A 22,069-nucleotide genomic window follows, 5' to 3' on the forward strand; every position below is an offset into this window, starting at 1 on the left:
TCAGTCTTTGCAGCATGATTGACTCTGTCAGAGCAATTTGTGCGTAACTGTGCCAGTTTGCACGGACATTTCAGACGTGTTATACACATTAACACTAAACGGCGGTCGTGGAACAGTTTCTAGTAGAGATGTCCGATAATATCGGACTGCCGATATTATCGACCGATGAATGCTTTAAAAAAGTAATATCGGAAATTATCGGTATCGGTTTCAAAAAGTTGAATGTATGACTTTTTAAAACGCCGCTGTACGGAGTGGTACACGGACGTAGGGAGAAGTACAGTCATACTTGCCAACCCTCCCAATTGTCCCGGGAGACTCCCGAATTTAAGTGCCCCTCCCGACAATCTCCCGGGGCAACCATTCTCCCGAATTTCTCCCGATTTCCACCCAGACAACAATATTGGGGGCGTGCCCTAAAGGCCATGCATTTGCGTGCCGGCCCAGTCACATAATATTCACGGCTTTTCACACACACACAAGTGAATGCAAGGCAAACTTGGTCAACAGCCATACAGGTCACACTGAGGGTAGCCGTATAAATAACTTCAACACTGTTACAAATATGCGCCACACTGTGAACCCACACCAAACGAGAATGACAAACACATTTCGGGAGAACGTCCGCACCGTAACACAACGTAAACACAACAGAACAAATACCCAGAACCCCTTGCAGCATTAACTCTTCCGGGACACTACAATATACACCCCCCCCACCCCCCAACCCCGCCCACCTCAACCTCCTCATGCTCTCTCAGGGAGAGCATGTCCCAAATTCCAAGCTGCTGTTTTGAGGCATGTTAAAACAAATAATGCACTTTGTGACTTCAATAATAAATATGGCAGTGCCATGTTGGCACTTTTTTCCATAACTTGAGTTGATTTATTTTGGAAAACCTTGTTAAATTGTTTAATGCATCCAGCGGGGCATCACAACAAAATGAGGCATAATAATGTGTTAATTCCACGACTGTATATATCGGTATCGGTTGATATCGGAATCGGTAATTAAGAGTTGGACAATATCGGAATATTGGATATCGGCAAAAAAAGCCATTATCGGACATCTCTACTTGAGACATATTGCCATCACAGTGCAGCCTACACTTATCTCTTATGTTTGACTGCCATCTACTGGTCACACTTATCATTACACCGTGTACCAAATAAAATAGCTTTGAGGTGGGTAAGCTCAACCAAACTTACTCCTTACATTAGACGCGCCGGGTTATAAGGCGCACTGTTGAGTTTTGAGGGGAAAAAAAGGGATTTTAAGTGCGCCTTTTAGTCTGGAAAATATGGTAGATCACCCGCAACACATCCACTAATAGTACACGCTATTTTATTAGGGGTCAACCCACTGTCCAGCAGAGCTCTTACACCAAACTGCAACACTCGCTGGCATCTTTAATACTGCAAACATTTAACATTTCTAACTATGTGTTTCCACTATACTATACTTATGTTTAGGGGGGCCGGCACTTTGGTGACGTTTACAAACATAGCTGAAAATGATGTTCTTTTAAAATTTGTGCAAAAATAAAACATTATTTTTGATGTTTGATAATGAAGACTTTTTGATGTTGAGTACAGTATGAGGCTGTGATTTTGCATGGATGTTTCCGCAGACATGGTTCCACCTGGTCACCAAGGAGCCGGCAGCACACCTGAGCGGCCACAAGTTCCGAACGTCAGCTTTCAACCTCTTCCATCATATTAATGCCTATGAAGACCAGGGATTCATTGTTGTCGATCTCTGCGTGTGGAAAGGGTGAGTGTCATCAATGTCCATTCTATTTATTTCTTATGTTATTTTACAGTAAACATATTGAATGCTTTAACAAGATATTACACCAATAATTATTTAAACCTTTAATGAAAAGGTTACCATGTCTTGGTTATATAACGTGTTTATTTAAAAAACAGAGAAAAAGGAATACAATTGAAGTGGCCTTCGCTTCCTTTCTTAATTGGACATGCCGACTCTAATCAATCAATCAAATAAACTTTATGTTGCACTTTTAATGCACAAGCAAGTTGCAACACAAAATGCCACCAGTAGAAAAAAACAAAAGAAGCACACACTCACAGCATTATTGAGATAAACAAAAAATTGCATAGCAATGAAAACGCCCTCTCTCCTGTGTCCAAACTAGAGAATAACAAAAAATCAAAGTCATCTAAAAAATAGTATAAAACATATTTTAGAATATATCAAAAATAAAATACTAATATATAAATACACAAATAAAAAACTTAAAATAGTGACATCAATCGTATTAATAATAGCAATACATAATACAGAAGATAACAGAATACAAATTAAAAAACAAAGAAAAGTTTAAAATCATACATAAAAATTAATGAAAAATGTATTAAAACATTGGTAACACTTAAAGGCCTACTGAAATGAAATTGTTTTATTCAAACGGGGATAGCAGATCCATTCTATGTGTCATACTTGATCATTTCGCGATATTGCCATATTTTTGCTGAAAGGATTTAGTAGAGAACATCGACGATAAAGTTTTGGTCGCTGATAAAAAAAGCCTTGCCTGTACCGGAAGTAACGTGACGTCGCAGGTTGAAAGGCTCCTCACATTTCCCCATTGTTTAAACCAGCAGCGAGAGCGATTCGGACCGAGGAAGCGACGATTACCCCATTAATTTGAGCCAGGATGAAAGATTCGTGGATGAGGAACGTGAGAGTGAAGGACTAGAGTGCAGTGCAGGACGCATCTTTTTTCGCTCTGACCGTAACTTAGGTACAAGCTGGCTCATTGGATTCCACACTCTCTCCTTTTTCTATTGTGGATCACGGATTTGTATTTTAAACCACCTCGGATACTATATCCTCTTGAAAATGAGAGTCGAGAACGCGAAATGGACATTCACAGTGACTTTTATCTCCACGACAATACATCGACGAAGCACTTTAGCTACGGATCTAACATGATAGCATCGGGCTTAACTGCAGATAGAAACAAAAGAAATAAACCCCTGACTGGAAGGATAGACAGAAGATCAACAATACTATAAAACCATGGACATGTAACTACACGGTTAATGCTTTCCAGCCTGGCGAAGATTAACAATGCTGTTGCTAACGACGCCATTGAAGCTAACTTAGCAACGGGACCTCACAGAGCTATGCTAAAAACATTAGCTATCCACCTACGCCAGCCAGCCCTCATCTGCTCATCAACACCCGTGCTCACCTACATTCCAGCGATCGACGGAGCGACGAAGGACTTCACCCGATCATCCGTGCGGTCGGCGGCTAGCGGCGGATAGCGCGTCTGCTATCCAAGTCAAAGTCCTCCTGGTTGTGTTGCTGCAGCCAGCCGCTAATACACCGATCCCACCTACAGCTTTCTTCTTTGCAGTCTTCATTGTTCATTAAACAAATTGCAAAAGATTCACCAACACAGATGTCCAGAATACTGTGGAATTTTGCGATGAAAACAGAGCTGTTTGTATTGGATACAATGGTGTCCCAATACTTCCGTTTCAACCATTGACGTCACGCGCATACGTCATCATACATAGACGTTTTCAACCAGAAGTTTCGCGGGAAATTTAAAATTGCAAATTATAAGTTAACCCGGCCGTATTGGCATGTGTTGCAATGTTAAGATTTCATCATTGATATATAAACTATCAGACTGTGTGGTTGGTAGTAGTGAGTTTCAGTAGGCCTTTAAGTATGGGGAACATATTCACCATTAATTAGTTGCTTATTAACATGCAAATTAGTAACATATTGGCTATTAATTAGTAATTATTAAGTACTTATTAATGCCTTATTCTGTATGGCCTTACTATACAAGCAGTAAGCCATTAATTATGAGTCTTCCCTCAATAACCTCAGAATGATTGCTTATTAGTAACCCTAACCCTTATATGTTCCCCTAGTGTCCAAATAACTCTAAATTAAGTCTTTCTTACTTTAATAAGCAACTAATTAATGGTGAATATGTTCCCCATACGAAAGTGTTCCCAAAACATTTTTAAAAAGTGGGGTGGGGGCCTCACTTTTTCTCCTCCAAACATATTGCTGGGTATAAACAATTTTTGTTTTCATCTGACCACAGAACCTTCTTCCAGAAGGTCTTATCTTTGTCCGTGTGATGTCAAATTAAACAAAAAATTGAGCTGTTTGGCGCCTTTTAATCCGGTGCGCCCTATGGTCGGTAACCTCATGGTTTCACATTATAGTGGAACGCGGACTCTTGGTGGCTAATACATCACACGGACAAAGATAAGACCTTCTGGAGGATGAAACAAAATTGGAGCTGTTTGGCCACAATACCCAGTCCCAGGAACACCATTCCTACCGTCAAGCATGGTGGTGGTAGTATTATGCTCTGGGCCTGTTTTGCTGCCAATGGAACTGGTGCTTTACAGAGAGTAAATGGGACAATGAAAAAGGAGGATTACCTCCAAACTCTTCAGGACAAGCTAAAATCATCAGCCCGGAGGTTGGGTCTTGGGCGCAGTTGGGTGTTCCAACAGGACAATGACCACAAACACACGTCAAAAGCGGTAAAGGAATGGCTAAATCAGGCTAGAATTGAGGTTTTAGAATGGCCTTCCCAAAGTCCTGACTTAAACGTGTGGACAATGCTGAAGAAACAAGTCCATGTCAGAAAACCAACACATTTAGCTGAACTGCACCCATACTTACATAAAAAAAACATCTGTCTGTGAAATAAAAATGGTCGCGGTTCTGAAGTCTATTTAATAAAATGTGATGGTAATGATTGTCTGTGTTTGCAGTTTTGACTTTGTGTACAACTACCTGTACCTGGCCAACATGAGGAACGAGTGGGAGGAGGTTAAGAAAGCTGCCCTGAAAGCCCCTCAGCCTGAGGTCAGGCGATACGTGTTGCCTCTGGATATAGACAACGTGAGTACACACGCACGCACAAAAATGACGGCTGCACGACATCAAGGCCGTGGAACAGGGAAACGCGGCAGGCTTACACACACACACATGCATCCACAAAAAATATACGCCACACACACATACCCCACACCCCCATCCAACGCCCTTGACGCGAATCCCTTAGGGGTGATGGACGGCTGGGCAGCGCCTGAAGAGCTGCAGCCTGCCACCGTAGCCCCACTCCCTCCCCTCTGTTGCAAGTCTGGAGATGTATGTTGTAATATGTATATGTGCTTTGCTATGGAGGTTTTTTCAGATTGTATTTTTTCTATTTATCCTTCCACAGCGTTTACTTTTTGATCCCATCTTTTACGGGGCGCTTAGTGGCGACCCATCAGCGTTCCTGTTCTGTGACGGTCAGGCTCAAACATCGATGACATCTATTAAACGAGACAAGAAGCAAGGAAATAAACAGACAGGATTCAATTTTGCTCAATTTGAGGAGAGACGCGTGGACACTGTACCCTTGCACAGTGTCTCAGCACGTTCTGGCGAAAGATTGTATGCCACCTATTTTTAGGGAAGAATGGGTGAAGAATGCAGTACTCTGCTTGTCAGGTTCAAACACTGATGACATTTATTAAACGAGACAAGAAGCAAGGAAATAAACAGAGACAGGATTCAATTTTGCTCAATTCGAGGAGAGACGCGTGGACACTGTAGCCTTGTGCAATGTCTCAGCACGCTCTGGCGAATGATTGTACGCCACCTCTTTTTTGTTATGTAAACAGCTGTTGTTTACATAACAACAGCTGTTTCTAAAGGAATGGGGGGTACGTAAAGAGCCATTGTTTTCGGTCACATTAACACAAAAGAAAAAGATGACTCGGGCTTGGACTGATCCTGGATCGAGCTTGGGCAGGTCTCGGATCAAAATAAATAACCCCTACCGGCTCCTCCCATCGTACACAATGGAATTTTCCAAGCTTTTGGCTTGGTGCAACAAAGACAGCCTTTTGTCTGTTCACTGGGAACTCAGAGAACGGAAATTTTTTTGGATAATTTACATACAATTTTTCTGACAGTGACCATGTACAGTGTTTGTTTGTCTAATCTTGAACGGGTTTGTGCTGAAAACAAAGTTCCGTTGTACTTGTGCGACGACAATAAAGACCTACCTACCTATTTTGTATGTATGGAAGAAAAAAGCAGATATGGTTAGATATGTAAAAAAAGGACATTTATATTTTTAACATAACACAGACCTGTGATAGTTTTAATAATATTTAGAGACTAAGGTAATAAGTAAACAAATCACAAGATCGCAATCTAGTCCTGCTTCTGTTTGATAGACCTTATTTTCGTTCTCTTCTGTCTTTTTCCTTCATAATTCACAGTTGTTGTGATGACGACTTCCATTGTCGAATCAGTCAGTCTTTAAGTATTTTGTGGGATCACAGTATTTTTTTTTTTTACATTTTAGGAGGACCAAGGAAAGAACATGGTCTCTCTGTCCTACACGACTGCAACTGCTGTTCTTCATAGCGACGGAACTATCTGGTTGGAACCTGAAGTCATCTTGTCACAACCAAGACAAGGTATTGGTTTTTCTTTGCTGGTTTAAGTACTATCAGGTCAGCCTTTGAACAATGCTGACAAAAACAAAAAAAGGCATGGTATGCGTTAAAAAGACGGAAGTTGACGCGAACGCTTGCGGGCTGCTAGAAAACTAAAAGAAGAAGAAGAAGAATGACAACATGCAATTACTACTATCATGGCCGAAGTTCCAAAACAACCAAAGAAACGAAAAGTTTTGTCTGAGGAGACAAAAAAAGAAAAACTGAGCGTACTCCGATAAAAGGACAGTTAGGATCAACATTGCTTTGGTTTTCTTTGCTGGCTTAAGTACTATCAGGTCAGCCTTTGAACAATGCTGACAAAAACAAAAAACGGCACGGTAAAGAAAAATAGTAAGGCTAGACGAGTTATTGTAGGAAGAACGGCATAAGTCACTGCCCCTTTCCCCATTCGTTAAAAAGACGGACGTTGACGCAAACGCCTGTGTGCTGCTAGAAAACTAAAAGAAGAAGAAGAACAATGCCTACGTGCAATTACTAGTACCATGGCCGGAGTTCCAAAACAACCAAAGAAACAAAAAGTTTTGTCTGAGGAGACGAAAAAAGAAAAACTGAGTGTACTCGGATGAAAGGACAGTTAGGATCAACATTGTTTTGGTTTTCTTTGCTGGTTTAAGTACTATCAGGTCAGCCTTTGAACAATGCTGACAAAAACAAAAAAAAGCACAGTAAAGAAAAATAGTAAGGCTAGACGAGTTATTGTAGGAAGGACGGCATAAGTCACTGCCCCTTTCCCCATTCGTCAAAAAGACGGACGTTGACGTGAACGCCTGCGTGCTGCTAAACAACTAAAAGAAGAAGAAGAAGAATGACTACGTGCAATTACTAGTACCATGGCCGGAGTTCCAAAACAACCAAAGAAACGAAAAGTTTTGTCTGAGGAGACGAAAAAAGAAAAACTGAGCGTACTCGAAAAAAAAGGACAATTAGGATCAACATTGCTTTGGTTTTCTTTGCTGGCTTAAGTACTATCAGGTCAGCCTTTGAACAATGCTGACAAAAAAAAAAAAAAGGCACGGTAAATAAAAATAGTAAGGCTAGACGAGTTATTGTAGGAAGGACGGCATACGTCACTGCCCCTTTCCCCATTTGTTAAACATACGGGAGTTGACGCGAACGCCTGCGGGCTGCTAGAAAACTAAAAGAAGAAGAAGAAGAATGACTACGTGTAATTACTAGTACCATGGCCCAAGTTCCAAAACAACCAAAGAAATGAAAAGTTTTGTCTGAAGACACAAAAAAAGAAAAACTGAGCGTACTCGGATAAAAGGACAGTTAGGATCAACATTGCTTTGGTTTTCACTCGCTGGCGTGAGCTCAAAGATGAGGTAGGATTTTCGGCCAACGCTCTTCCTTGTAAACTGTTAAGTGACTTCCCATACTGAAATCAAAATGATAATGCAAATGTTAGCTATTGGAAATTTGCGTCGTAGCAAAAAATAGCCACCGCACTACTTCGAAAAAACTCTCCCGCCGGTCTTTCTGTGCTTTGGAAGTAAAACTTGCCAATTTTACAGCGGACATCATCAATCAATCAAAGTAGCCCTAAAATAGCCCTAAATCACAAGTGTCTCAAAGGGCTGCACAAGCCACAACGACATCCTCGGCTCAGATCCCACATCAGGGCAAGGAAAAACTTAACCCAATGGGATGACAATGAGAAACCTTGAAGGGGACCGCGGATGTGGTACCCCCCTCACGTCCCCAACTGATGCACAGATGAGTGGTCCACCCCGGGTCCCGACTTTGAACAGCTAGCGCATCATCTGTGGTCACCTAGTCTGTGCATATCATGTCAGTTTGACACTACATGCGCTAGTCCTCGTGGGAAACGTGGTCTTCTTCTGGCAAAACACTACCGCTTTGGTCCACCGGCGCCACCAAAATCAACCAAAACTGAAAGTTCTTAAGTGGGGCTTTAACGTTGTCCAAAGTAATAAAAAGTCCGGGTCGGCAAGGGGAAGGCCAGGAAGCACCGGGCACCGTAACAAGTCCATGTGGAAGTTTCTTCCTAGAAGTTCCACTGTAGACACGGCACAGGAGCCAAGCGTGCAGTTTTTAACAACGTTTTTAATGTACATAGGTTGTTATCAAAATCTTTCTCCCGCGGAACGTGACTTTTCAGTCACGTCCGTATCCTCTCTCCCCTCCTGCTCCCGGCCGCTTACTGTTAAAGACAACAGATGATTAGATTAACACTGACAGAGAGAGGTCAGCGGATGCTGAAGAGGATAGTGCTACAGAGCTCCAAAACGTCATGTGACCTTCCAATCAGCCCACGTACAGTACGCAGAGAGCTTCATGTAATGGGTTTCCATGGCCGAGCAGCTGCATCTAAGCCATACATCACCAAGTCCAATGCAAAGTGTCGGATGCAGTGGTGTAAAGGACATCACCACTGGACTCTAGGGCAGTGGAGATGCCTTCTCTGGAGTGATTAATCACGCTTTTCCATCTGGCAATCTGATGGACCAGTCTGGGTTTGGAGGTTGCCAGGAGAACGCTACATTTCGGACTGCATTGTGACATTTGGTGGAGGAGGAATTATGGTGTGGGGTTGTTTTTCAAGAGTTGGGCTTCCAGTGAAAGGAACTTTGAATGCTCCAGGATACCAAAACATTTTGGACAATTCCATGCTCCCAACCTTGTGGGAACAGTTTTTGGAGCGGGCCCCTTCCTCTTCCAACATGGTCCATAAAGACATGGATGACAGAGTCTGGTATAGATGAACTTGACTGGCCTGCACAGAGTCCTGACCTGAACCCGGTAGAACACCTTTGGGATGAATTAGAACATAGACTGAGAGCCAGGCCTTCAGTGTGTGACCTCACCAATGCGCTTTTGGAAGAATGGTAGGAATGGGATGGCACTTTTAAGTTCATATGTGAGTCAAGGCAGGTGGCCAAATACTTTTGGCAATATAGTGTATGTTAGCCCCGCCCACTGACTTTGATTGGCTGAGCTTTGACAAATAAAATACATTCATTAAACGCTGACACACAGGTTCATGAAATCATTAATTAAATCAATCATGATTCAATCATTATAGAAATGATTAAATGCACTTTTAATTCCAGTCATTATTACTTAATGACACATTAAAGTAAATATAAAAAATATATAATTTTTTCCCATTTGACCTTCCATAGTTGTTAGCCTGGTTAGTCCATTGAAAATACTTCAGTGTTGAAGGTAAATGAGACCGTAGAAAAAGTACTAAATGGATGAATGCACATAAGAACTTTACATTATTCATTGTTCCCTTCATCTCTTTTGTCTGAATTCAGCATTTGAGTTTCCCCAGATTAATTATTCCCACTGCCGGGGGAAGAAATATTCCTTCACTTACGGCCTGGGACTCAACCACTTCATCCCTGACAAGGTAAGGACATTTGTTCAACAACTCACCCGAGGGCCCATCAATTTGATGGGCTCCCCCCGTCAGACGTGAAAATGTTTGTTGAGAAACGCGTCCGATGGCGATACTTGCAGATCGTCAAATTAAACGTGCAGACCAAAGAGACGTGGGTGTGGCAGGAGGATGAATGTTACCCGTCTGAGCCTCTGTTTGTACCAACACCAGGAGCTGCACAGGAGGATGACGGTATGAATAACACCAGTTTTACTAAGACTCTGAATGACCTCATGGTGATTTTGTGTTTACTGTGCATGTACAGTCCTGGTCAAAAGTTGACATACTGTTTGGGGTCATTGTCCTGTTGGGACACCCAACTGCGTCCAAGATGATTTTAGCTTGTCCTGAAGAATTTGGAGGTAATCCTCCTTTTTCATTGTCCCATTCACTCTCTGTAAAGCACCAGTTCCATTGGCAGCAAAACAGGCCCAGAGCATAATACTACCACCACCATGCTTGACGGTAGGTGTGGTGTTCCAACAGAACAATGACCCCAAACACACGTCAAAAGTGGTAAAGGAATGGCTAAATCAGGCTAGAATGAAGGTTTTAGAATGACCTTCCCAAAGTCCTGACTTAAACGTGTGGACAATGTTGAAGAAACAAGTCCATGTCAGAAAACCAACAGATTTAGCTGAACAGCACCAATTTTGTCACACTATGTGTGAACAAGTGTTGACATAAATCATGGTCCCAATACGGAAAACCATTGCATCTAATAGAGAATGTCTCATTTGCACCCCTGGTGGTGAAATCTATCAAAATTACAGATTTTTCAAATTGACTCTGTTGCAAGTCTTGTGTGTTCTTTGTAACTTGTTTGTGTGTGCTATGGCTATTGCGTTTTCCCCCCAACTTTTTAAGGGGCGCCGGAAGTTGGCTGACCCGTCAGTGTGTGTGTGTGTGTGTGTGTGTTCTTGTATTTCTACACATCTTGAGACATAAACAAGGAAAAGTAGCTTCCATATGAGGAGGTGTGAACAAGTGATGACATAAATCATGGTCCCAATACGTAAAACCATTGCATCTAATAGAGAATGTCTCATTTGCACCCCTGGTGGTGAAATCTATCAAAATTACAGATTTTTCAAATTGACTCTGTTGCAAGTCTTGTGTGTTCTTTGTAACTTGTTTGTGTGTGCTATGGCTATTGCGTTTTTCCCCCAACTTTTTAAGGGGCGCCGGAAGTTGGCTGACCCGTCAGTGTGTGTGTGTGTGTGTGTGTTCTTGTATTTCTACCCTTCTTGAGACATTAACAAGGAAAAGTAGCTTCCATATGAGGAGGTGTGAACAAGTGTTGACATAAATCATGGTCCCAATACGGAAAAACATTGCATCTAATAGAGAATGTCTCATTTGCACCCCTGGTGGTGAAATCTATCAAAATTACAGATTTTTCAAATTGACTCTGTTGCAAGTCTTGTGTGTTCTTCGTAACTTGTTTGTGTGTGCTATGGCTATTGCGTTTTTTCCCCCCACCTTTTTAAAGGGCACCGGAAGTTGGATGACCCGTCAGTGTGTGTGTGTGTGTGTGTGCGTGTGTGTGTTCTTGTATTTCTACCCTTCTTGAGACACCAACAAGGAAAAGTAGCTTCCATATGAGGAGGTGTGAACAAGTGATGACATAAATCATGGTCCCAGTACGGAAAACCATTGCATCTAATAGAGAATGTCTCATTTGCACCCCTGGTGGTGAAATCTATCAAAATGACAGATTTTTCAAATGGACTCTGTTGCAAGTCTTGTGTGTTCTTTGTAACTTGTTTTTGTGTGCTATGGCTATTGCGTTTTCCCCCCCACCTTTTTAAAGGGCACCGGAAGTTGGATGACCCATCAGTGTGTGTGTGTGTGTTTCCTTGTATTCCTACCCTTCTGGAGACATCAACAAGGAAAAGTAGCTTCCATATGAGGAGGTGTGAACAAGTGATGACATAAATCATGGCCCCAGTACGGAAAACCATTGCATCTAATAGAGAATGTCTCATTTGCACCCCTGGTGGTGAAATCTATCAAAATTTGAGATTTTTCAAATTGACTCTGTTGCAAGTCTTGTGTGTTCTTTGTAAGTTGTTTGTGTGTGCTATGGCTATTGCGTTTTTTTCCACCTTTTTAAGGGGCGCCGGAAGTTGTCTGACCCATCAGTGTGTGTGTGTGTGTGTGTGCGTGTGTGTGTTCTTGTATTTCTACCCTTCTTGAGACACCAACAAGGAAAAGTAGCTTCCATATGAGGAGGTGTGAACAAGTGATGACATAAATCATGGTCCCAGTACGGAAAACCATTGCATCTAATAGAGAATGTCTCATTTGCACCCCTGGTGGTGAAATCTATCTAAATTAGAGATTTTTCAAATTGACTCTGTTGCAAGTCTTGTGTGTTCTTTGTAACTTGTTTGTGTGTGCTATGGCTATTGTTTTTTCCCCCACCTTTTTAAAGGGCACCGGAAGTTGGCTGACCCGTCAGTGTGTGTGTGTGTGTGTGTGTGTGTGTTCTTGTATTTCTACCCATCTTGAGACATAAACAAGGAAAAGTAGCTTCCATATGAGGAGGTGTGAACAAGTGATGACATAAATCATGGCCCCAATACGGAAAACCATTGCATCTAATAGAGAATGTCTCATTTGCACCCCTGGTGGTGAAGTCTATCTTAATTACAGATTTTTTAAATTGACACTGTTGCAAGTCTTGTGTGTTCTTTGTAACTTGTTTGTGTGTGCTATGGCTATTGCGTTTTTCCCCCCACCTTTTTAAAGGGCACCGGAAGTTGGATGACCCATCAGTGTGTGTGTGTGTTCTTGTATTTCTACCCTTCTTGAGACATTAACAAGGAAAAGTAGCTTCCATATGAGGAGGTGTGAACAAGTGATGACATAAATCATGGTCCCAATACGGAAAACCATTGCATCTAATAGAGAATGTCTCATTTGCACCCCTGGTGGTGAAATCTATCAAAATTACATATTTTTTAAATTGACTCTGTTGCAAGTCTTGTGTGTTCTTTGTAACTTGTTTGTGTGTGCTATGGCTATTGCGTTTCCCCCCCAACTTTTTAAGGGGCACCGGAAGTTGGCTGACCCGTCAGTGTGTGTGTGTGTGTGTGTGTGTGTGTGTGTGTGTGTGTGTGTGTGTGTGTGTGTATTGTATTTCTACCCATCTTGAGACATAAACAAGGAAAAGTAGCTTCCATATGAGGAGGTGTGAACAAGTGATGACATAAATCATGGTCCCAGTACGGAAAACCATTGCATCTAATAGAGAATGTCTCATTTGCACCCCTGGTGGTGAAATCTATCAAAATTTGAGATTTTTCAAATCGACTCTGTTGCAAGTCTTGTGTGTTCTTTGTAACTTGTTTGTGTGTGCTATGGCTATTGCGTTTTTCCCCCCACCTTTTTAAAGGGCACCGGAAGTTGGATGACCCGTCAGTGTGTGTGTGTGTGTGTGTGTGTGTGTGTGTGTGTGTGTGTGTGTGTGTGTGTATTGTATTTCTACCCATCTTGAGACATAAACAAGGAAAAGCAGCTTCCATATGAGGAGGTGTGAACAAGTGATGACATAAATCATGGTCCCAGTACGGAAAACCATTGCATCTAATAGAGAATGTCTCATTTGCACCCCTGGTGGTGAAATCTATCAAAGTTTGGGATTTTTCAAATTGACTCTGTTGCAAGTCTTGTGTGTTCTTTGTAAGTTGTTTGTGTGTGCTATGGCTATTGCGTTTTTTTCCACCTTTTTAAGGGGCGCCGGAAGTTGTCTGACCCATCAGTGTGTGTGTGTGTGTGTGCGTGTGTGTGTTCTTGTATTTCTACCCTTCTTGAGACACCAACAAGGAAAAGTAGCTTCCATATGAGGAGGTGTGAACAAGTGATGACATAAATCATGGTCCCAGTACGGAAAACCATTGCATCTAATAGAGAATGTCTCATTTGCACCCCTGGTGGTGAAATCTATCTAAATTAGAGATTTTTCAAATTGACTCTGTTGCAAGTCTTGTGTGTTCTTTGTAACTTGTTTGTGTGTGCTATGGCTATTGTTTTTTCCCCCACCTTTTTAAAGGGCACCGGAAGTTGGCTGACCCGTCAGTGTGTGTGTGTGTGTGTGTGTGTGTGTGTATTGTATTTCTACCCATCTTGAGACATAAACAAGGAAAAGTAGCTTCCATATGAGGAGGTGTGAACAAGTGATGACATAAATCATGGCCCCAATACGGAAAACCATTGCATCTAATAGAGAATGTCTCATTTGCACCCCTGGTGGTGAAGTCTATCTTAATTACAGATTTTTTAAATTGACACTGTTGCAAGTCTTGTGTGTTCTTTGTAACTTGTTTGTGTGTGCAATGGCTATTGTGTTTTCCCCCCCCCACCTTTTTAAGGAAATTGGCTGACCCGTCAGTGTGTGTGTGTGTGTGTGTGTGTGTGTGTGTGTGTGTGTGTGTGTGTGTGTGTGTGTGTGTGTGTGTGTGTGTGTGTGTGTGTGTGTGTGTGTGTGTGTGTGTGTGTGTGTGTACGTTAGGTGTGCTGCTGAGTATTGTAGTGAAGCCAGGAGCAGAAAGACCAGGCTTCCTGCTGGTGTTGGATGCCAGAAGACTGACGGAGCTGGCCCGGGCGGAGGTGGACGCCATCTTCCCAGTGACCTTACACGGCTTCTACAAGCCGTGATGCTCAAGTCCTTCCCAAATATGTGACGCGCATGTCAATATTCAATAGTCATCGTGTCTGCTATTCCATTTTTAGATTAGAAATGAGCTCAAAATGTACACAGTAGAGCCTCACTTTTTTTAATTATAATCATTGGCGTCGTTAGGCCTATTTTTTAGGCCCCCTAAATAATTTGGTGTGATTTTTTTTTTTTTTTTTTTTTTTTTACAAAAAAATGCAGAGACATTTAATATAAATATGCAGGAATATGAGTTTAAATGAATAATAATATGGATAAGCTGTCATTATTAATTATGATACCAATATTTTGGTACCGGTACCAAAATTATTTCGATACTTTTCCATACTTTTCTAAATTATTGTCTATTGTGAGCGAACTGTGGTGCTGAATTTCCCCCAGGGATCAATAAAGTACATTCTATTCTATTCTATTCTAAATAAAGGGGACCACAAAAAATTGCATTATTGGCTTTATTTTAACAAAAAATCTTAGGGTACATTAAACATATGTTTATTATTGCAAGTTTGTATTGAAATAAAATAGTGAACATACAAGCCAACTTGTCTTTTAGTAGTAAGTAAACAAACAGAGGCTCCTAATTAGTCTGCTGACATATGCAGTAACATATTGTGTCATTTATCTACCTATTATTTTGTCAACATTATTAAGGACAAGCGGTAGAAAATTGATTATTAATCTACTTGTTCATTTACTGTTAATATCTGCTTACTTTCTCTTTTAACATGTTCTAGCTACACTTCTGTTAAAATGTAATAATCACTTATTCTTCTCTACTTTGATACTTTACATTAGTTTTGGATGATACCACAAATTTGGGTATCGATCCGATACCAAGTAGTTACAGGATCATACATTGGTCATATTCAAAGTCCTCATGTGTCCAGGGACATATTTCCTGACTTTATAAACATAATATAAATAAGACAATAAAGAACGAAAGAAGATGTTAAAAATATCGATGTAATCATAGTAGTATCGACTAGATGCGCTACCGTACTTGGTATCATTACAAGATCTTGCAAGTGCTTCTTCAGACCTTGTGACGCCCCTGATTATAATGAAGAGCAAAAACACATGTATAACAGACAGATGTAGAAAATCGACCTAAAAAGGCATACTATTTTAATACGTAAATTCTATAATATGCATTAAATGAATAAGCTATTAAATGAATTATAAATCCATAACTATATATTAATATACAATTACAACAATATTGTACTTCAAAAAAGTTGCAGTTACACAACCTCACGGCTTGTCATAGCATCTTCCTCCTGGGAAATATTCCATGGATTGACTTGTGAGACAGCGCCCTCTGCTGGATTCAGGGAGGTGTTACAGCTTTGCTTGTACTTTACTTGAACACTTTGTTGCACTAAATTGATCAGTTTGTTTATAATGCAACATGTTCAGTTGTTTTTTTTGTCATGTTCTCTAATGTTCTCAAGAGTTGCCCTGTTCTTCTTCATTCAGCCATCGCTGCCATCACACAAGACATCCCAACATCAACGCAAAACACAAGCCTACTATCAAAATGACTTTAAAAGTCTTAAATAAGAGTTATAATGAAGGCAACACATGACGTAAGTGTCTATATTAGCTATGATAGCCTACTATCAAAATGACTTTAAAAGTCTTATAATGAAGGCAACACATGACGTAAGTGTCTATATTAGCCTACTATCAAAATGACTTTAAAAGTCTTATATAAGTCTTATTATGAAGGCAACACATGACGTAAGTGTCTATATTAGCCTACTATCAAAATGACTTTAAAAGTGCGCTGACAGTTCATTGCTGCTGCCGAATGAATTGCACTGAGTGGAGCGGATCACCACTCCAAGATGGCGGCCCCGCGTCTCGTCAGCGCCAATAGGCAGTAGCGCTCCATGATGCGTCTACTTATAAGATGTCTATGGGGATGACCACGCCCCGCGCTCCCCACAGCTCATTTGATTGGTCGCTGCAAAGTCCCTTCTTTTTCTTCTTCTGGCTGCTCTCGCTGATTTCTCAAGCAGGGCGCTACTTTTGCCCCCATCGGTCGTTGAGGGGAAATGAATCGCTGTCTTGTTCATTAGAACACCTGCTGAATGAAGGAAGCATACTTTAGGGAAATATGTGATGAGAAGTTGACACTCGCCAGTCGTCATCATGACAATTGCCAGCAGCGAGGCTGAACATCCACTTTAAGGGGTAGGTTAGACTTGTTTTCCATGATATTAATACTGTTAAATAGGATCACATTGTGATTGCCAACTGCGTGGTCTAGTGCAGGGCTTGGCAACCCAAAATATTAAAAGAGCCATATTGGACCAAAAAACAAACAAAAAAAATCTGTCTGGAGCCGCAAAAAAATTAAAAGCCTTATATATTGAAGGCAACACATGATGTAAGTGTCTATATTAGCCTTGTTATGCCCATTTCATTGTACTCTTACTGACACCTTGTGGCGATATGACAATACTACGCTTCATTAGTTTGGCCATTTCCGGGTAGACAAGTTGTTAGCTCAGGGGTGTCCAAACTTTTTCCACTGAGGGCCGCACACTGAAAAATCAAAACATGCGGGGGGCCATTTTGATATTTTTTATTTTAAAAACCAATACAATATATGTATAAACAAATATACATTTAGGCATCCACTCAAGCTTGATCCCGGGGACCCCAAAGGGTTTTGGTCAAAACAATATGAAACATGTGTCATTATTCAGTATTATTAAACATCTAGTTCTATTTGCTTTACTGATCTTCTGGAAGAAAAACCCAGTGACTGTTGTGAAAGTGCAGCTGACGACAAGGGAAAGACCATGTGACAGCTTGGAGAGACAGCTGACAGGAGGAAATAGACCCCAACGGGGCTGTTATGGGCTAGCTAGCCACAGCAGCAGGCTCCGTCACCCTATTAGGGCTAGGGCACAAGAGCCACCTTATCTGGCTACAGAAAGTTCAAGAAGAACAATACCCCTAGAGTCTGCGAGAGCAGGGGCGCAAGAAGACTCACAGGCTGATCTCCCGGTAACGACCCTTGGAATGGACACAACAATGAAAGGTAGTAGTAACACTCTTGAGAAACCAGCAGTTGGACATGTTCTTCAGACGTGTGTGTGTGGTTGGGCTAAAGTAACATCAAACCATGGTCTTAAAGTTCACCAAGGACGGAAGAAATGCCTGAAAACCCCTAACCCAGGGCCCCGCATTGACCGGCTTCTGTTAAGAAGAAGGTTAAATCAGTCGGATGAAACTCAGCGGCAGGAAGAAACCCACAGTCCGCAGAGCATCAGCACCCTGCAGGATGAGGCGGAAGCTTCAGGCAGAACCACCAGTCCAAGACCATACCCAGTACACCGCAAAAAGGAAAACATGCAAGGACGTAAGCCGTTGGTGAAATGGCCAAAGTCTAACAGCAAGGAGTGGGAAACGGAGGGTGTGGCATGGAGGGGGGTGTACCTGGGACGCTAGGTACACCGTTGAGCCCTCTGGAGACGTCGTGGGCTTCAATCAACGAAACGTCGATGAAGCCGGGTGCCCACCCGAAGACCCCAATGACATACTTACCCTCCCTTTCACCACTCCACACCGACTGCTACCGTCAGGATTGTTCCTACTTACCAAGGGATTGAAACATCTAGTTCTATTTGCTTTACATTATTATTTTTATTATTATTCAAGTTTTAAATCCCTAGATCAGGGGTGTCAAACTAATTTTAGATAGGGGGCCACATGGGGAAAAATCTACTCCCAAGTGGGCCGGACTGGTAAAATCACGGCGCGATAACTTAAAAATTCAGACAACTTCAGATTGTTTTCTTTGTTTAAAAATCTAACAAGCACATTCTGAAAATGTACAAATCATAATGTTGTTGGAGTTTTTTTACACTTACATGTTGCGGTTAATAGTATTCTATCTTTATTTGTCGTTATTTATACTTTCTGAATAAATTATGTGATAATGTTCATCTCACTCATTGGTATTAATTTTCAATCTATCAAGATAAAAAAAAAGTATATCAAAATCAAATTACAGGATGTTATTTATGCAGTTTGCTCATTTTCCTCCACTGGTGCACTAACATTAATGTGGTTTCTTTTTTTTGTACATATGTAGCATCATCTACAAAGATACAAATAATTGCTAATGCGACATCTATTGGACACATTTAGAACAGCGGTTTCTTTCATTGAAAATTTTCGGATCATTTTTGTACTTAGCAAACTCATCCCACGGGCCGGATAAAACCTGTACACGGGCCTGATCCGGCCCACGGGCCGTACGTTTGACACACCTGCTCTAGATCAACATTAGGTCTATCTGTCAATATAAAGTTTTTAAAGATTTAAGTTGTATGCTCTTTGACAAAGAAAACCCATTTTTTTAATGGAAAAAACACAAAATATGCAATATTTTCACCCAATACATTTTTTAAGTTGAATATTTGACATTATATAATAATTGGAGCCTTAAAAAGGTCAATAACTCATAACACCATTGATTTTAATTCAATATTATTTTTTGAGCAATGACACTTAAAAACAAATGACACTAAAATAATTGGGGATCCAAAAGGGTCCTACTCATTAAAGTGTTAAAAAATAAATTATAATTTTTTTTTACTGTTTACTTTTAACACAATAATCTCGAGATCAACTTCAGATCTGTCCGTCAATTATAAGTTTTATTGTTGTTTATGTTTTTACTTTGTTCGTTTTAGGCCCTTCTTTAAAAAAAACAGCTCAGTTTTTTATATGGCAAACATAAAATATGCAACATTTCCCCCCAAAAATATCTCAAAGTGAAATATTTAATGTGACGTAATTGTAGCCTTGAATGGGTCAATAATTCAAAATAACATTGATTTTGATTCTTTTTTTAAGGAAGAAACAGCCTGCATGGCAGCTTTGTGTTATTAGAGTAAACATTGCAACATTTTATTGTTACATTTCACCTGTTTGCTCTTTTTATGTTTTACATTTTTTTCAATCGTATTTTAAAAATGTGCCATGGGGCCATTAAAAAAGGACCTGCGGGCCGCAAATGGCCCCCGGGCCGCACTTTGGACACCCCTGTGTTAACTCTTACAAGCCTTGGAAAAGATAAGTCTGTAAGTAAACTGTTTAACTTGTTCATGTAACTCAATATTAAGGAAGAAAGTGGTTAAACTTGATAGTAAGATGTTTATTTTGTGCACTGTTAATGGATGTTTTGAGGACTTAAAATGGCGGCCAGTCGTGTATTTCCACCATCAAAATAGTTTCAACACTCCGCAGTAGGGGTGTAACGGTACACAAAAATTTCGGTTCGGTACGTACCTCCGTTTAGAGGTCACGGTTCGGTTCATTTTCGGTACAGTAAGAAAACAACAAAATATACATTTTTTGGTTATTTATTTACCAAATGTGTAAACAATGGCTTTATCCTTTTAACATTGGGAACACTATAATAATTCTGCCCACGTTAATCAACATTAAACTGCCTCGAGTTGTTGCTCAGATGAAATAAAATGACAAAACTTTTCTTCTACGTATAAAAAGTGCAACATTAAACAGTTTCAAGTCAACTCATCATGCTTAATTTATTACAGCATTTGGGAAGCCTGTAGTTGATTTTTATTATGTAAATGTTATATTTTTATCAACATGTGATAGCAGGGACCCTGCCATTCAATACTAGGCTGCTGCATTACTAATGATTAATGTAACTATAGCTGAAAATATGGTACAATAGCAATAGGAGAGACTATTCATCCCTGAACACCATGGAGTTCATGTAGGCTTAATGATGCACTTACATTATTATATCAACTATCAGAGACAGAAACTCTTCATTTAACATAATGTCCTGCTTCAACACAGCTCAATCAACACAGAAAAAGGTAGTGAAATAACAGACAGACAGGGCTTTGCTGTCCGTAACACACACACACCGCAAAATGAGCTAACGTTACGCTAAAAGCGAATTAGCCTTCACCTCAAGCCAGGACTGCGAGCGAGCTGAGCTGCAGTTTGTTTCTAGAAGGTCAACGGGCTCATAGTGATGTTACTAGTAGTTGACTGGGAGGTGTTTATTATCATTTGGGGAGAGTCCGCTGCCTGATGCTTACCTGCTAAACGCTAAGCACTGACTACATGCGCTCTGAATACGCACTGCTGATTGGCTGTTACCGCTCTGTTTGTAACCAATCAGATGGGTGCTGTGTAGAGTCCTGACAGAAACAGAGGCAGAAGGAAGCGAAGGCGGCTACTTAATATGTTCGTGTGGAAACTCGTTCGGTACACCTCCGAACCGAACCGAAACCCCCGAACCGAAACGGTTCAATACAAATACACGTACCGTTACACCCCTACCCCAAACATACGTCAAAAGTGGTAAAGGAATGGCTAAATCAGACTACAATCCAGGTTTTAGAATGGCCTTCCCAAAGTCCTGACTTAAACGTGTGGACAATGCTGAAGAAACAAGTCCATGTCAGAAAACCAACACACCTGACTCTAACCTATGCAACATTTTGACCAAAGAACCACCATTAGACCACAAAGAAGTGTTCAATTTAGCAAAACAAATCATATTATGACCCCTTTAATGCGCCTTATAATCCGGTGCGCCCAAATAACAGGTCTAATCTCAGACCACTCTTAAATTGAGATACTACTGTGTATATCACAGTGCATTATTAATGACATTATAATAGGGGTGTAACGGTACGTGTATTTGTAATGAACTGTTTCGGTACGGGGGTTTCGGTTCGGTTCGGAGGTGTACCGAACGAATTTCCACACGGACATATTAAGTAGCGTAACGCACGTTGTGTAAACAATGCACACCGAGGCACAACACACGCATGCTAGCAGCTAACGGGCTACGATAGTGACCATACGTCCTCTTTTGCGGAGCTGTCAGGGCGGAGTTTCTTAAATGCCTCAAATGTCCGGCATTTTGAGTTAGGGTTGCGTGTATTTTCAACGTACGTTCAGGGTTAAGAAGGGGTTAAAAACAAAACAAATGGTGCACGCAGCAGCATTGGGGAGGGAGGGGCAGAGACAGAGAGAGCAAGAGAGTTATGATAAACGCGCATGCGTCGCCAGGCTCTGCTTTTTCTCCATAGATTTATCAGATTCATTTTTAATTAATATTAGATTTTTTATTATCTATAGCAGGGGTGTCAAAAGTGTGCCCCGGAGGCCATTTGCGGCCCACAGCTAATGTTTTAAAGGCCCAAGGCACATTCTAAAAATACTATTAAAATAAACAAAAACATAACAAAAGAGAAATAAAAAAGCTTAAAGGTTAAATGTAATTTAGAAAAAGTTGCAATGTTGACTAATAAAACAAAGCTGTTTTTTTTTTCTTTCAAACTGTCATTGCTCAAAACATAATATTGAATCAAAATCCATGTTATTATGAATTATTGACCTATACAAGGTTCTGATTACTTCACATCAAATATTCC

The 22,069-nt window shown here is 40.8% G+C and overlaps 2 protein-coding genes across 2 annotated transcripts in view; both read left to right on the plus strand.

Moving 5' to 3' along the window:
- Positions 1 to 16,199, plus strand: part of LOC133635379 (retinal Mueller cells isomerohydrolase-like) — a 39,227-nt gene extending 23,028 nt beyond the window's left edge. The window contains exons 10-15 of the mRNA XM_062028528.1: positions 1,632 to 1,774; positions 4,783 to 4,912; positions 6,375 to 6,489; positions 9,816 to 9,910; positions 10,021 to 10,132; positions 14,457 to 16,199. Coding sequence (XP_061884512.1) covers positions 1,632 to 1,774; positions 4,783 to 4,912; positions 6,375 to 6,489; positions 9,816 to 9,910; positions 10,021 to 10,132; positions 14,457 to 14,602 — 741 coding nt within the window. The 3' untranslated portion in view covers positions 14,603 to 16,199. The remainder of the gene's footprint in view (positions 1 to 1,631; positions 1,775 to 4,782; positions 4,913 to 6,374; positions 6,490 to 9,815; positions 9,911 to 10,020; positions 10,133 to 14,456) is intronic.
- A 449-nt stretch (positions 16,200 to 16,648) lies between these two features.
- fnbp1l (formin binding protein 1-like) overlaps positions 16,649 to 22,069 on the plus strand; it is a 157,853-nt gene continuing 152,432 nt past the window's right edge. The window contains exon 1 of the mRNA XM_062028532.1: positions 16,649 to 16,817. The gene's annotated coding sequence lies outside the window, so the exon portion shown is untranslated. The remainder of the gene's footprint in view (positions 16,818 to 22,069) is intronic.

The sequence above is a fragment of the Entelurus aequoreus genome, linkage group LG19, assembly GCF_033978785.1.
Source record: "Entelurus aequoreus isolate RoL-2023_Sb linkage group LG19, RoL_Eaeq_v1.1, whole genome shotgun sequence".
NCBI lineage: Eukaryota > Metazoa > Chordata > Actinopteri > Syngnathiformes > Syngnathidae > Entelurus > Entelurus aequoreus.